The following is a 16,695-nucleotide window of genomic DNA, read 5'->3' as shown; positions in this document are numbered from 1 at the left end:
AGGAAGACAAGAAAAAATCTTAGAATCCCTCCTTAAAACTCAGATGTTTTGAGTTGATACTTCAAGTTAGCATTCCCAGCTCATTTATTTTCTTTTCATAGTATAAGCTCAGGAAAGCTATTCAGACTAGTTCCAAGAATCAGGTACCATATCGGCATTCTTTGTTACACGAACAGTTGAGAGAGTAAGCCTACTTCTGAGTGGATGGTAATGTTATCTTACTCACTGGAGCTCACTCCATTATGCACCACCCTCATGTACAAGGATCCTAAAGATCACTAAACTGCAGTCCAAGATGGCGACTCATCTGTCACTCATGGAAACTGAGGCTTAGAGATAAACTGTCCCACCAGCACAAGACAATTATTTTAAAATGGAGGCCAGATGCCGGGGAGATGGCTAAATCAGTAAAGCAACCGTGAGGACCTGAGTTTGGATCACCAGGACATACAGAAAAGCTAGTCACATCCAGTACCTGGAAGGTGGTAGTAGGAAGATTCCTGAGGTATGCCGGCCAGCCAGTCTTGCTATCTCAATGATCTCCAGATTTAGTGAGAGACCTTGTTTATGTCTGGCTGTCTGTGTCCAGGTCTCCCTAGAGGTCCAAACTTTCTCTTCAGAACATTTTCTGGGTAGCTAGAAAAGCAAAACAGACCAACGGCAAAGTATTCAAGAGACTCAACAACTAAAAAGTAAGATGCTTGAAATCCACACCATAGTTTTAACAGCTTATAAAGTCAAAGCAAATAAAGTTGTGAGCCATTTAGGAAGATAATCAATGTTAACTTCTTACCTACACACACACAAACACACACACACACAGACACACACACACACACACACAAACACAATTAGATGTCAATCTGAACTCCAAATCACATAAATTTCAGTTCTGGATCATTCTCCATGTAGATGAAAGAAGAGACATGAAGGGGAAAAGATGTTTTATTTTTATGGTTATTGTTGAAAAGAGGAAACCACTGATTTTATTTATATTTTTTTGTAAGTCTGCTTCAGATGGTCAGTAGAGAAGGAAGTTATCTCTAGATGTACTCTCAGACAGCGCCATTGATCAACACAGCCATCTAGATTCATAGAGGCTCCATGACAGCTTAGAGGCGGGGAGGCTGGATGTGTCCAGATCTCCCTAGAGGGCCAAACTGTCTCTTCAGACCATTTCTTGAGGGATCAGAAAAGCAAAACATGTCAACAGCAAAGTGTTCTAGAGGCTCCAACAACTGAAAAGTATGACCTTTGATATCCACCTTGTGCTTAAAAGACCCTCCTTCTCCCCAAGCTGACTATCTAGGGTTTAACCATCATAACTGAAGATCAGTAAACTAGCTGAGCCAAACTGGCAAAGTAAGGCCCAGGCCAACTTGTCAGCTTACAACCTCTTCCAAGAGATCCAAGAGGTTAGATCCAAAGCTAGCCAAGCTGCCTGATCAACCTGTTAAAATTGGGAGGCAGGGCGTGGGCGTGGCTCTCCATGAGGATGTTATGAATGAGCAATTCAAGCACTTCCCACACTCACGACTTCTGAATTAAGTCGACCTGGGAGTCACAGGAAAGAGGCTGAGGGCAGTATCCATGGCAGAAGCTAGAGAAGGGTGGCCCAACTGTTGTAAGTTCCTTTCTACCGGCAGGGATCCTGAGTAGGAAAAAGGGGAGGAGACTTCCTTGCCTTGGGTTGCAAGTAGAGCAACCACACCAGAAAGAGCCTGCTTTCCCTGCCAGCTGCGTGGTCCCAAGGATTCTGAAGCTTAGCAACCAGAGCAAACAGATGGCAATAGGTCATGCAGCAAGCGCAATTTCAAAGCACTTCCCCGAGGATGAGCCTGAGACAGCTAACGTGGCTTATAGATCCTCTAACACAATTTCTGCACAAGTATCTCTTGCGAAAGCCTTTGCTTCGTCACTTTAATGGACAATTTGTCTGTTAAAACACTTTTCTACTCCTTGCCTCCTGGAGGCACTGCTTTTGTGTGTCTTGGACATAAACAACACATCTTAATCAAACACTGACCACTCACTGCTCCTATGCAAAATGCCAAAGCTTTCAAAAGGGCAGAAACTGAGAAGCTGCACAGTTTTGCTCGGATGATATCTCAGTTACCACAGGACAAGCTCACAGCCATACCCTAAGCAAGGGAGAAAAAGTAAAGAAAAAGTTTAAAAAAAAAAAAAAAAAGCCTTCCCGGGATAGAGGCCACATAGGAAAATATTATTCAAACACCCTCTCAAATCAGAAATCAAGTTTCCTTTGCCCTGATTGCTCTGCTGGTTTCTGGCAGGTCCCTCCATCCCAGTAAAACGTTGCATTCAAAGGGATGGATAAAATCTTGCTGGCTTCTCTCTGAGATCCCACCTTCCCGTAGCTGGCTATCAGGAGAGGGAGAGATGGGTCAACTGAGCAGACCTCTCTACCATGAAAAGATCTCCGTTCATACCTTTTGAGGAGTTTTCTTGGTGACGCTTGAGCTGAAATCTCTGAGTTATTTTGCCAGCTAAGGATAGTCAGTTCTAGTTACACATGTTGAGATTAATTAATTAGTTAGCCCTTAGGAGGTTTTGCTTACAGCCTTCTCCCTGTAAGGATTAACTCACAATAAGTAGCAGACCACAGCCATCACAGGCAAGTTTCTATTTACTAAAGGAATACATGCCCCATAAGCAACATCCTTGCCTATTCAACACTAAATCCCCTTTAATTCATTCTCCCAGTTTAAGTGAAAAATCTTAAAATTTTAAATTTAAATTTAAAAAAAAAAAAAAAAAACCCTTTTAATCTTGGAGGGTTGGGAATCAAACCTTTTGTGACACCAAATTGGCGATGAGAATTTGGAAGGGGTGACACAAATATTGTCACTCCACTGAAAACCAGCAAAAGCCTTTCCCAGATAATTTCCAATAAGCACAGAGAAATGACTCTAGACACAACCTCTGGAATGGCAGAATCTATTGCAAACTCGCAGACCTGGCGAGACTGCGATCAGCAGAGATCCGATCTGCTCTCGGTGCTTGCTGAGACGCAGGCGAAGTTACGGTCTCGTGCACGGTTTAAAGAGCTACACGAAGCGCTGCAATTGTGATCATTTGATAAACATGTTGATGCCAATATATTTTTGCCTAAATGCAGTAAAGTTATCAGTAAGTGATGCAAGTTGACAATGGGGGTGGAGGGAGGTCAGAGACTATCTCGGGGGTAGGGGGGCAGCAGGGGGGCAGCTGATGTTCACAATGCCTAGTGAATCCTGTGAATCTGAATGTCATAAAAACCTGCGATGTGTTTCTCTAAATTGTGTCTCTCTCCACATGTGTGATGACAGACGCAGATAGAGCTCAAAAGCATGGCATGGATGAATTTATCTCTTCCAACCCCTGTAACTTTGACCACGCTTCCCTCTTTGAGATGGTGCAGCGGCTGACTCTGGATCACAGACTAAATGATTCCTATTCTTGCCTGGCAAGTATATCCTTTGATGTACAGCGATTGCGACATAACATTTCTGGGGAAAAGAAAAAAGCAAATTTCCCTCTATCTTTATGTCAGAACTCTACCTACTCCCTACAAAATCTCTTTAACAATTATAAGCACATCTTTAATTCTCTGTGTGGCAGTAGTTTTGTTTACCCAAGAGTCAAGGTGAGGTAGAGGAAATGCTCCTGAGAGACACAGCCAATTCCCCGGCCACCCTATCGTAGCTTCTCCCTTTTCAGCTGCTATGTGAGAAATCTTCCTAAGAAGGTGGTTGAGCTTGGCACCTGCTCATGATGAACTTATAAAAATTGCCTGATTGTGTGGGATGCCCCGCCCTCTCCCTCCTGTACCCGGTGCTTCGAGCTCATTAAAGGATACAATGCTTTTGCCACTTTTGAAGATCGAGGCAGTTGCTACAACACTCCACTGCCGAAGTTTAGTGGATTTGGGCTCGTTTATTTGGGTGGCACGTTCTCTCTCATACTCAGAACTGTCTTTTTACCCTTGAAGAGAAAATTTTAAAGGTGCAGGAGGCATTGAGAAGCTCGGCTACCCAGAGGGGTCTTTCTATTCTCTAGAATCACATTTTAAACCCTCAGTCAAATTACTTCAATGTAAAGACTGCTGTTACATATTTACCAATTTTTAAAAACAATTTTTTGGTTTACAACAATCAAGTCCCAAACCGTGACAAGTGCTCAGCTCATGTCTGTCTTCAGATTCTAAATGATCGAATTTATTTCTTACGTGTAAATATTACTAATCCCTCCTTGTAGACAGGAAAGAAGGGGTGATGAAATGATTTTATGCAGAGAGCAATTCTTCCCCTTGACTTCAAACATGGAACTTAATATATTTATGTAACATTAATATTATGTAATTTACTGACATTAGCATAAACCCTTATTCTGAATGACTATTTTAAATTCCCTTTTTTTGCTGCTTAAAAATATAGTATGTTTTTTAAAGAGGTTAAAATCATCTTAAAATTAGAAGTGGTATTCTGTGAGATAATTTATTAATCTATGGCTCACAGTGACACATTATTTCATTGGAGACTCTTACTTTGCCAGGTTGGAAAAGAACACCACATTGACTTAAACAAACAAACAAACAAACAAACTCAAAACCTAAAGCAAACAAATAAAAAAAAAAAAAACCCTTACCTTGCACTGCAAGCCCATTTTTCTCACTTCCTACTATCATGACTCTGTAATTATGCTTATGAACATCACGCGGGTGGTGAGCATAGCCACCCTTTTCGGCAGGAATTCTTCTCACTCGAGCACTTTGAGGCATTTTACCAACTGATATATTTTCACCTTTATGACTTTTGTTCACGTCAGTGTTTGAAACAATTTTTTTTCATTCTGAAATTTACCACAGAGAATTAATAAATGTCCTTTAAAGAGTTAACCAGAAACAACAGGCTGATGCCCGTTTCCCATTAATCACTATAGGCTTAACTGTATAGTCCAAAATTAAAGATAACAAGAGAGTGATCCAGAGAAACTCCCTTTCCTATTTATACACCTGTATCTATTAATTAAGCCAGAGTTTCAGAAAATAACAGAAATGTAAAGGACCCTATCTCTCTATTCCATTTTTCTCATTAGTACAGTCTTTTTTTTTCAGTTGGTTTTGGAGGCCGACCAGCAGGAATACATAAATTTTCCTGTGTCTTCCACTCAGTTCCTAATTGATATTTCTTCAGCTCTTTCAAAGCAGCTATTTTGGCATCTACAAAAGACTTGGTGTCATCTGAGTCGTAGAAAATATATTTTAATCTTTCACAGTAGTGTTGTCTCTAAGATTTAGCATTTGGGGTAGCAGATGGAGTGGCAAAGAAGTTGCCTATAGGGGCAGCCCACTGCCTCAACTACTCTCCCGCCCTCTGCAGGAACTTATAATTTGAAATAGGAAAGATGCCGTCTTTCGTTGGATGCATTGCTGAGCTGCATGTTGCCAGTCGAAGATCCCCAGATCCTAATACATGATGAGAGAATTGCAAAGCCCTCCCTCCCAAACTCCTTTGGCCTCTCCCTGCTCCATATCACCATTTCCCCTCATCCCTTCTACCCAAGCTGCAGTAATGTTCAAAAAACAACTCATAGTAGACCCTCAAAGGAAAATGAAGTTTGTTTAAAAGAGCCCAAATGTCCAATCTAGAAACTGCCTCCTCAGTTAATTTCTTGCTTCAGATACCATGGAAATGAGACAACGTGGTTTGATTTTAGACTCTATCCACACTGACCCTCAGTGACAAGTCATTTAGCCTTTCTAAGAGCTTGCCTTTCTAATTACATAAGAGAGGTACTGGTTGTTATCTATCGAGCCGCTGAATTATTATCAGAGACTCCATCTGGATTCTCTTTTACAGCAGAGCTTGGCTAGTCTCATGGTGAGCAGATATAAACAGGAAAACAAATGATTGCAGGGAGTAGGGTAGCTCTATAAATGCAGTCGTGAGAAACCTCTCTCTCTTTCTCTCTCAGTTGCATTCCATTCATCCTTGGGAAACGGAAAACTTACTCCCTCTGGCCCTTTGGAATGCTATGTTATTACCTTCATTTAAATGCACTAAAAATTCTTCTAAGGTGTAACAATTTACAAAGTTTAGTCTATGCGTAAACCAACTTAAATTTTCCTTTATGCCAGACGATAAACAGAAGGACCCAGGGTAGAAGCTGGTCCGGGTCTGGGGTGTATTGCAGCGTCCTTAGCCAGACCCTGCGCTTGCCTTACCTCACCGGCTTGCTAGAAGGCTCTGCTGAAAGCTTTTGTCAAGCACAAGTTTTCCACCAACTCAGGATGTTTATATCACAATTTTCCCTTGCCAGGCTGCCCTAGCTTCACCCAAAATCTTGTCTAAAGTACACGTTGGAGCCCTGGTGATTCCCTAGAGGCATGCTGCTTGCTGATACAGCTCTAGTTCAGCTGCAATCCCATGGCATCCCTGAACTCAGTTAACTCCCTCACCTGCACCTCAGGGATGACAGCATCTTCCAGGATGGCCTGCTAGGAGGATTAAATGGAGCATCTCCAGAGTGCTGGCATGGCAGTCCAACAAGTGAACTGTTTATCAGCCGCTTCCTCCCCTAGCCACTCCTGATACTAGCAGCTCTCCAGAAGGCAACCTGTATTTAAAAGAAAGCCTCTCCTTTTCCCCTACAGGGCTGGTTCAGTCCTGGCCAGGTGTTTGTATTAGACGAGTATTGTGCTCGAAATGGAGTCAGAGGATGTCATCGGCATCTCTGCTACCTTAGAGACTTGCTGGAACGGGCAGAAAATGGCGCCATGATTGACCCCACACTCCTGCACTACAGCTTTGCCTTCTGTGCATCGCATGTCCACGGTAACAGGTAAGCAAGCGTCTGGAGGCATTCATAAAGGATTGTAAAGGAACTTCCGTGGTTTGTAACTAGTTCTGCCTGGAAGTTCGACCCTAACACACAGTCTACCTCTCTCTTCCCAGTGGCGCACATGCACTGGAAGGGACCCACACAGATGGGGCAGGTACGAGACAGGGTGAAAGAGAGAGAGGCATGCCAAATTCATTAGACAATTGTGAAGGAATAGCAAACAGCCCTTCTAGGGGAGCCCCTGAGTTAAATCAGTCTAGGTAGTACTCGTTATTCATGGTGGGTTTTGTTTTTGTATTTGCTTTTGCCTTAAAAAAAAAAAATCAGTGACCTTAGTAATTAAATCTGCCTAAATTACAGTGTTCTAGTCTATAAAATGGGAATGACAGTTTTCTCATGGAGTTGAGAGGATACTTGTGAACATAAAAAACAAAACAAAACAAAAAACTCAACAAAACAGCCAAAACTTGGCAAGAAACGGATCACTGTTTTGCCTTTGTTGATACTATCGTTCATTTCAGGAGTGTTTGATGGTTGCTTGCCTGGTGTGAGACTTGGGTTTGCATTTTGTATACATGATGAAAAGTAAAATTCATGGAAGATACATTAAGGAAAGGAATTAAATTCTGGGTAGAATTCAGTAAGGCGCATGACTGGAAAAGTGGGGCAGAACAGCAGTGGGAACCTCCCTGAGGGGATGGTGCTAGAGCCGAGTCGGGAACTCACATGTGCGCATGCGTAGGAGTCGGAGTGGCTCCAGGCAAAAGGAACAGCAAGTACTACTGTCCTGTGAAGACGGAAGCCAAGCACATTGCTGGAGCCGAAGCAAGATAGGTAAAGCTGGCAGCCAAGATGCCGGGAACACTTTGAATATATCCTCAGAAGTGGGAAGAACTTTGGTGATCACAAGCTAACCAACTTCCTCAGTTTGTAGGTTTCACAAAAAAAAAAAAAAAAAAAAAAAAAAAAAAAAAGAAAGAAAAAGATCAGAATATCCAGTCTCCTGACTCTGTACTAAGTATTCTATTTCTTTAGACCTTGCCCAGCTCCTGGAGGGAAAAAAAAAAAAAAAAAAAAAACATGTTCTGAATAATGCAAAGAAGCAAATAATTTAACATTTTAGAACATTGCCTTTTGGCTCTAGAGTCATGGAATAAATTCCCACACTGCCAGAGCCAGCTTACCATCCAATAGAGCCACACACTCGTATAAAGAGAAGTCTACAGTATTCTAAAGCACCCCTGCCAACAGCCAGAGGAGGCAGCAGAAGACAGCTGGGTGGCTCTGGAAAACAAGCCTCTGATGAGCAAGTTGTCACTCGGGGGAAGACCATGGCAGGAAGAAACCAGTCCAGACTACCTGGCTTTGAAGCCAGGGTTGTGTCAGCCTTCCTCATCCTTGTAAGCCACACAGCCCAGGAGTATCGATGGCTTTTTCTGTCTCCAGTACTGATAGACTTTTATGAAATGAGACTCCATCATTTTGAGCTAGATGACAGTAACATTGTAGCTCTGAATATTTTAACAGACAATAAGATTATCCCCATCTCCTGTTGTTATGTCCCCATAGCCCAACTCATGACCTTTTATTTGTATAAAAGATACTCAAAAAGACTCTGATACCTGAGTTTGAACATGCATACTTCAGACTTTTAAAATATGTACACTTTGATGACTATCTGCTACAGCCTCTTGGATTGAATTTTTTTAGAGGGAGAGAGAGAAGTTGCATTATATTCTCTGGGTTGTCATACTGTGTTCTACATATGTTACTGAATAAGAAAGTGTTATAAAATAATGAAATGTTTTTGTAAACTCCCTGGTAAACATCATCATGAATTATGATACACATTGTCTGGGTTTCATATTGTAAGACTGCCACTTGATTCACAGTTAGGTTTATACATCTTGTCGTGGGAACAGTTTGGGATTTCTTATTTCCTTTTCAGTTCTGATTTTCCTTATGCGTTTTGCATGTTTTTTTTTTTTTTTTTTTTTTTTTTTTTTTTTTTGCTTATTCCTTTAGTTTGAATGTATTTGCCTTTGCTTTTTGATGCATCCTTCTTCTTCTTTCTTTTTGTTTGCGCATGTGTGCGTGCTCGTGGTTCTGTGGCTGGCCACCCCTTATGCATGCCTCCTGCAGCTACTCCCTCTCCAGTCAGCAAATGCATGTGCATCTTAGTGGGCTGCTGTCAAACACAGACTTTCCAGGGGGCAAATCTCCACCTTCTTCTGAGCCAGAGGCTAAAAAGGATCCACGAAGAGAATCAAAAAAAAGAAAAGAGTCCAAACCCCACCCAAGTCAAGAGCAAAAAAGGTGAGAAGCCGTGTGTGTGTTAGCTTGTGTTTTCGGCCCCTTTGTCTGTCCCAGACCCTGTGTGCATGTGACCATGTCCGTGTTTGCAAACAACAGCTTTATGCTTCCCCTAAACCCGAATCCTTTAAAGGTTTCCAAAGGTGCAATTTTTCATAAGAGATCTGACAAATTGAAAAATGTATTTGGAAAATATTAGAGTCAGGTGTTTGGTGTTTTAAAACATACTTGTATTAGAAAGACTACCCTGGCTACAGGCAAACAGAACTGAGTCAGATTGGTTTGGGTGTTGTTGTTGTTCTTGTGTTGTGTTCTTTTGTTTTGTTATCCTGTCTAGTTAGTGGTCTGATGCCTTACAAGTCATTCATAATAAACAAGGTATGCTTTGTAGTTTTAAACTAATGTTCCAGAGGCAAGTAAGATCCGTTAACATAAAATAGGCCCATACATTTATTGTGGGTCTTGTTTCTCGAGCAAATCTTCCTAATGTCCACACTCATCTGTTAAGAAGAAACCCATCTGAAATAGCGAGTTATGATAATGTCAAAGTAAAGCCTATCACTAGTCACATGGCCGTTAGTAGAGCCACTTATGCAGTGAGGTCATCTTCAAGGCGCAAAGTTCTAAGCTTCCGTCCACCTTATCCTGTGCTGCCCTTCAGCGATGCGCTCTTCTCTTACTGGAAGAGAGGCACCTTCCCCCTTAGACTTCATTTGTTCATTCTCAGTCTCTTCTATTCTGCTCCCTCTCCTTGCCTGCATCTGGACAGACTTGTCCAAATTAGACAGTCCAAGGTAAGAATCCCATGTGCTTCAAGGATCATCTATCTACTGGCCATTTCTGAGCCTTGTGTGTGCGGTGAACTTAGGGACACATAGAGGGCTCGTGGGAACGTTTGCTCTCTAGAGAATGCAGCAAGCTGCCCATCTGGAGAGCTAATTGTAAACATCTAGGAAAACCCCAGTACCACGTTGGCACTCACCCCCCTCCTGGCACTAAGTAAGGCTGATGGAGGCAGAGCTTCCGTTTGCACTTTGCTGTCCATGTCGCCTGCACGAAAGCAGCAACTTGCAGTCAGGGTCCAAGCTCCGGAAGGGTCTCAGGAAGGCACGTGGCAGCTGTCCAGAGTGCTGCTTTTAGACCAGGCACCATGGAGCAGAGCAAGTATTTCCTGTGGAAAGGCAGCTCTCACTGGACTGTGGTCTACTTCCTACCATATAAAGAGGTACCCAATGGAAGCTTTCCTGTGTGTTTGACGGAATGAAGCTTGGTGAGTTTTCCCTCCAGAAGATTTTTTATCAGGCCTGGAGATATTTCTGATTGACATGGGGGTATTATTAAATACCCAGTAATATACAGGTCCAAATGACAGTGGTATTGGAGTGGAGGAGTCTTGTTTTAAATAATGCTCCCAAGTGATGGGCTGATATGCTTCTTTCACTTGGATTTGTTGTTTGTTTTGTTTTGTTTTGTTTTGTTTTGTTTTGTTTTTACATAGATCCTGTACCTGTGTTGCCCCATAAAGAAGTGGTTTTCACATTCTGGGGTTCGTGTGAGTCACATGAAAGGATCTAACAAAATACAGACCACGTGTTCTTACTCTCAAATAATTCAGTGGTTCTCACACAGAGCCAGAAACAGAAACCTGCGCTTCTAATACACTCCCATCATGATTTTGGCTTCAGATCACATCTAGCCAAGGTCTTGCCTGTTTTGTTACCGTATGGTTTGAACCACTTGTGGCAAGGAAATGAAAACAATTCTGATTTCTGAACCCCATTTGTAGCCAAAAGCATTCTGGGAAATTTCTACCTGAACCATTAAAATTTAATAATGAGATAATTAAGTACGATGCTTAAAAGAACTCAAGCGATTCTAATCCATATCAAACTTTTAGACTAATTGAATAAATATTAGTTTTGGCCAACTCTTTAGAACTAAACCCATTTCCCCAAAAGAGAGAGAGAGCAAACTAAAGGGAAATGTGAACGTGTTCAGCTGGTTGCATTTGGCGATCACAAAACCCACAGATGTAAATTGCTGAATCTTCTCATTTTTCAATCAGCTTCTAAGGTTGCAGTACTTAATTTTCACCATAATATTTTTAGTATTCTTTCAAGATGACATTTAGATTAGCATCACTTTGGTCACTGTCCCACAGTGACAAGGCAATCAAACAGCTCCGGCGACTGCGAGTTGCGTCGATGTTCCTTGGATCCCTTTATCATTGAGATTGGAAATTTTTCTCATTTACATTATTATTTAACATTTCGTGAATGCCACTGCTGCTTTTCACATATGGCCTGCATAGAAAGTACATTGTATCAGCAATTAACAAATCCACAATGCCAACCGCCCCAGTCCGCAGCTCGCTGCGTAGACTAATGAGTCTGCGGGACACGAATTCGAAACCATCTCTGAAAATGTGTCCGAAGATCATCTGGGAGATATTTGAAGTCAAGGTTCTGTTCACAGCCCATGTGCATCCTGTGGGTTCAGATTTGAATTCCTTTTCCTCCATTCATCGGGCAGAGTCCCTAAATCATCCACCCACTCACCCAAGACAGAAGCTGAGCAGCCATTTCATAAACTCCCCCTTCCTGCATAGCATGTGACAAATCAACTCCTGGCCCAACCAATGATCCTAACTTTATCTCAGGTATTACCAGTTCTGTCTTTCTTTGATGCCACTGCTGTGGTTGAGGTCTTTCTCCCCCAGGGACTGCAACAGCTGGCTTATTTATGCTGTCACTGCCTCAGTAAGTGTCATATGGTGGTTATTTTGTTTTGTTTTGCTTTATTGTGTGTTCTGATAAATGCTTGTCTAGCATTGAGTTACATATTTATTTTCTTTCTTATCTCTACCTCTTTACAAACTCACACACACAGAGACACACACACACATATTATTATGTCTAGTAATTTCAATTCTTCTCCAAAATAAAAAACCAGTATCTACATACAAAAGTAAAGATCTGCCTTATAGAGAATTCTGAAAACAGTGCTTTATGAAGCAAATGGGTATGTGTAGAGTCAACAGTAGTGATGTGTATTCTTGATCTCATGTTACACAGAGGATGATACATTTATGAACATGTTGCTATGTTGCTGGTTTACATCTAGCTCTGTACAGGTATTGGCCTTGTGCGTGCATGAAGCATCCCTGCGTTCTGAATAACCAGACTCACCTAATTAGAAGTGATCATAAGAGGGGGAGGGCAAATTCCAAACAAGTTTCCAAAATAAAGTAAGCGTCTTCCATAGCCAAAGTAAACTTCTTTTTGCACTTGTCACCTTCATGTCACCTTCATTTAACCCATGTGACTGTTCTCCTGACGAAAGCTTGCTTCCATAGGAACAGCATGCAGTCTTGTGAAATCTGTACCATTGGTAGTTCTTACCTAAAACTCTACAGTGTACCCTTACCCTGGAGTCACCAAAGACACTTGTACAGAACTATTTGCAGATTTAACACACTTTGAGCATGTAGGTAGTACACTTAAAAAAAAAAAGCAACAACAAGAACACAACCTCATGCACATTACGTGTTGTGACCACTTTAAAGTCTAACTTGGGGTCTCCAATGTCAAATCCAAGTCCAAAGCTTCTTGGTTTTCACTAACCTGCTCTTAGTCCTCCGAGAGAAGAGGCTCTGAAGCTCTGGTCCCTTTCGTGGTGAACTTGCTCCCCTGAGTCTTGCTTTATTTCATCAGTTACCTGGGCTCTGTGCTCTTTTTGCACCCGACTCAAGCCCGAGTCCCCCTCACTACTGCTGACATTCCAACAGTATCTATGTTCCGGGAGACTGTTCAGTAGAGGAAGCTTCTCCACCTCTCCCATGCTGAGAATGGCTTGAATAAAGCGGCTGTATTGTTGAGTCAGAACCTCAGATGTAACGGACTGCAAGCAGGTCATAAAAGAACTCCCTGGAATAGTTGCCCTCTCCAATACTCTTTTTGAAATTCCCTGTTAGCTAACACAAGGAGCTAAAATGCCCACTTGTAATTGTGTAGAAACGACTTGTTTTTTTGTCATGTTTTGCCATTTGCGACACAAACACTTTGATGTATCTGTTTTAGCAGCACATCTGAGCCCCAGGGCACCAGGGCATAATTAGGAAAGGGTATGAGGAGGGAGAGGGAAGGGGCAAGGCTGGCTTTCATAATAAAGCAGAAGTTATGGGATATGAGGGTCCTAATTATAAATTATAATTAACCTAGGATTATAGAAGCCATTTAGGGGGACAGGAGCGGCTGACGTTAGTGGCTGCTGGTGGTTTGGTGCTATCTTGAATTTATATTGATTAACTGTCCAAAAGAAACAAAGGAAAATACTTCACACTCAAATCAAATTCAGAATTAGCATCTAAAAAATTATAAGAATGACAAGTCACCAGATATTATTAACATATTTTTATGTTTGTTATATGTCAAATATTGTCAGAGTATCTGATGTAATTGTCCTACTTAGGGAGCATTGCAAGAAATGCCTAACACATTCTGTCCTGCTCTGGCCCTTTAAATGCTCATGTTTCTAGGCTGGAACAATTTAGTAGCAAGTAAGATTCAGTTAACATGCTTGTTTAAGGACATTTTCATGGATCCATAATGCGGTCTGCAGGCATGCATCCATTTGGAGAGAAAGAATATATCATGTTTACGGTGCCTGCACCAGCATATGTGGACATTTGCATTTGGAGATGAAAGTATATTCCCTCTTCAGCTGGAGTTTTACCCCTTGTTGGTACTGATTGGAGACTGAAAGCTGGTTCTATGCAGAGTTGTGGACCAGACGCTCTTTCCTCTTCTGGTGAATTCATATGTTTCTTTTTACACCTGGATTTGGCACTTAATTTCCAAATCACATCAATCACTGTATGCTTTGAATTAATTTTTCATCCTGATTTTTTGGGGGAAAAAAATCATCTTACTTTTAAAGGTTTTGCAGCCCAGATTTTAACATGATGTGTAGAGCCATGCCCTGGAGATAATTAAATGCTAGTAATCTGGGTGCTTACCAGGATGTATGGTGACAGTTTAGCTGGTAGAGAGGTCAGTCACTTCCTAACACAAAATGAGGATTTGACTATACTTCTCTGCTAATTTCAAGTATCAAGATGGTTTTGCACTACAAGTTCAGTACATGGCATTGTTGAATTAATTCTCCAGGAGATATCAGTTAATCATCTTTAGTTTGAAAACACCATGGTAAGGGGAGAGAGTTCACATAACTGATAATCCAAAGGATTAATGCTGGTTTTGATAGCTTTGCTTTGATAAAAAATGAATAGGAAAAAGGGATAGCTGCAATTCTGGATGTATTATTATTTGTGACATGGCTCAAGAAGGGGGACCGTGAGGAGAGTGGAGATGACAGAACTGCTGTAACCACGGTGACGAGAACTTGAAGAGCAGCCGACATGACATCTTTCCCATCATGCTGCCGAGAATGTCAGCTTTGTGAAGGACAGTGAGAAAATGGTTTGCCGAAAACTTGAAAGGTGGATTCCAGAGATGCCAGCCGTGTCAGATGCAATATAGTCTGCTGTGGCTTCAGAGCCCCAATTCTGGCTCTCCAGCGATGGCCTGCAGGTGGGAGAGCTTCCGGTCTTCGGCAAGGCTCCAAAAATGACTACACTTGACCTGCATATTGTCTCAAGTTCCCAGGATCATGATATACAAGAAGTGAAGTTAGCCAGTGTGCAGTTAGGTGGAACTAGAGGCCAGGGCTGCCTTCTCTCTCTCTCTCTCTCTCTCTCTCTCTCTCTCTCTCTCTCTCTCTCTCTCTCTCTCTGTGTGTGTGTGTGTGTGTGTGTGTGTGTTTGTACATGTGTGTGTTCCTAAAGCATCATTTACAGGCTTCTGAGCGTCTGTTTAAACCTGGAATGTGGGGAAGGAAGAAATATATCTTCTGTGACCTTACAATTTATGAGTATCAAACAAGCTCTGATGTAGAGAACATATAGAATAGAAAAGGAAAAGAAATCAAGAAAGTTAAAAAAAGAGTGGGAACCAGTTCAGAGCCTATGAACTTCTAAAATGCCTGCCTAAGCCTTCACTACACAAGCTTGACCACAGCCGTCAGGAGGATGAGTAGAGTCTGAGATGAAGAGAACAGTATGGTCACAACTCACCATCTTCTTCTCAGTCTGCCCTTCGCACTTACTGTTGAAATTTCAGACAGAGAATCTGAACTGCAGAGTTCAGCTGAGAGGTGCAGTGGTTGAGAAATATAGGTGCCTCCTTCATGGAAACCCTTCAGCATTAATAATAGGGTAGTAGATCCATCTATGTTTCCTTCCCCCAAGTCCAGAGCAGTTCACAAGGCAATGGGTACCTAAGAAGCCAGAACCTAGTGAGGTATGAGATGTACAGTCATGAATAAAAAAGGGGACACACAGTTTTCTGGACACGGATTCCATCCAGATGAAGATACATCCCAGCCTGGGACTTTAGAATTGAAACCTTAGAAATTTTACTTTTCCTCTTCTTCTTTTTTTTTTTTTTTTTTTTTTTTTTTTTTTTTTTTTTTGTGATTTACAAAGTGATAAATATTGAGAAAGAAAAAAGACATTGAGCTATAATATGAAAATTAAAAAACACTTTCCATGTTCCCAGGAACAAAGCCAAAGTATAAAAGACTGTCCTCTGTGATTCATTAGCTCCATTCTACTATTGTGATTAGATCTGAAGCCACCATTGTTTTCCCAGGACAATAGAAACTAAGTGTCCCTTTGGGAAGAGAACAACAACTCAAAAAGAAGTGGTGTGCCTCTGACAAACTATCCTACCTTGGGGGAGTTAAGAACTTTGGGTAAAAGCATCCTGTTAAGGGGTTGGTGAGGTGGTTCCGCCAATAAAGCACATTTCACAAAGAAAGTTGGGCCAGCACCAGAGACAGAATGACACCTGGGGCTTGCCGGCTGACCAATCAGTTCAGGTAAACTGACAAATTCCAAGTTCTGGGGAAAACTCTTTCTCAAAGGGTAAAGTAGACAACACTGAGGATCACCCCCAACTAGAATCCATCATTCATATACCAAAAGCCATGCAGCAAAACAAAAGCATCCTTTCAGACAATGGGAGAGCCTCCACTGAGGTTCTGTGTTTGTATTTGTTACTAAACACAGACAGATATATGATTGGTACATAAATGATAGATAGACGGACGGACGGACAGATGGACAGACAGACAGACAGACAGACAGACAGACAGATAGATGATTGGTTCTTAGCATATGATTCCCAAACCAGTGGTAACACAGAACCCATTTGGAGAACTCAGATCCATCTCAGACCTACCAATTCAAGAATTCTGAATGGTCCATGAGATCTGGGTTACTCCAAGGGTTCCATTTGATGCTGAGGCATGGTAGGTTTGAGGACCATAGCACTGCTAAAGGCTTATATTGCTCCTGTAGAAAACACAGCTTCTAAGTATGGCTTAATGAACCAAAGTGCTCACCTCAAACGTGACAACCTAAGTTCAATCCCAAGAACCCACAGTGGAAGGACAGAACTGACTCCCAAAAATTGTCTT

At 41.8% G+C, this 16,695-nt stretch overlaps 1 protein-coding gene across 16 annotated transcripts in view; it reads left to right on the top strand.

Annotated features, from left to right (window-relative positions):
- Positions 1-16,695, top strand: part of CADPS (calcium dependent secretion activator) — a 431,306-nt gene that overhangs the window by 295,753 nt on the left and 118,858 nt on the right. For 10 of the 16 annotated variants that reach the window (XM_080926837.1, XM_080926846.1, XM_080926832.1 and 7 more), the window contains 2 exons: positions 3,330-3,466; positions 6,656-6,843. In XM_080926837.1, the coding sequence (XP_080782963.1) occupies positions 3,330-3,466; positions 6,656-6,843 (325 nt within the window). Of the gene's footprint in view, positions 1-3,329; positions 3,467-6,655; positions 6,844-9,000; positions 9,160-16,695 lie in introns of all 16 variants that reach the window. The other 6 variants (XM_080926841.1, XM_080926842.1, XM_080926831.1 and 3 more) reach the window with 2 other exon arrangements.

This window comes from Micromys minutus (genome assembly GCF_963924665.1).
Source record: "Micromys minutus genome assembly, chromosome: 12".
Taxonomy (NCBI): domain Eukaryota; kingdom Metazoa; phylum Chordata; class Mammalia; order Rodentia; family Muridae; genus Micromys; species Micromys minutus.
Note: the sequence above shows the minus strand (reverse complement) of the source record. Positions and strands in the feature narration are given on the sequence as shown.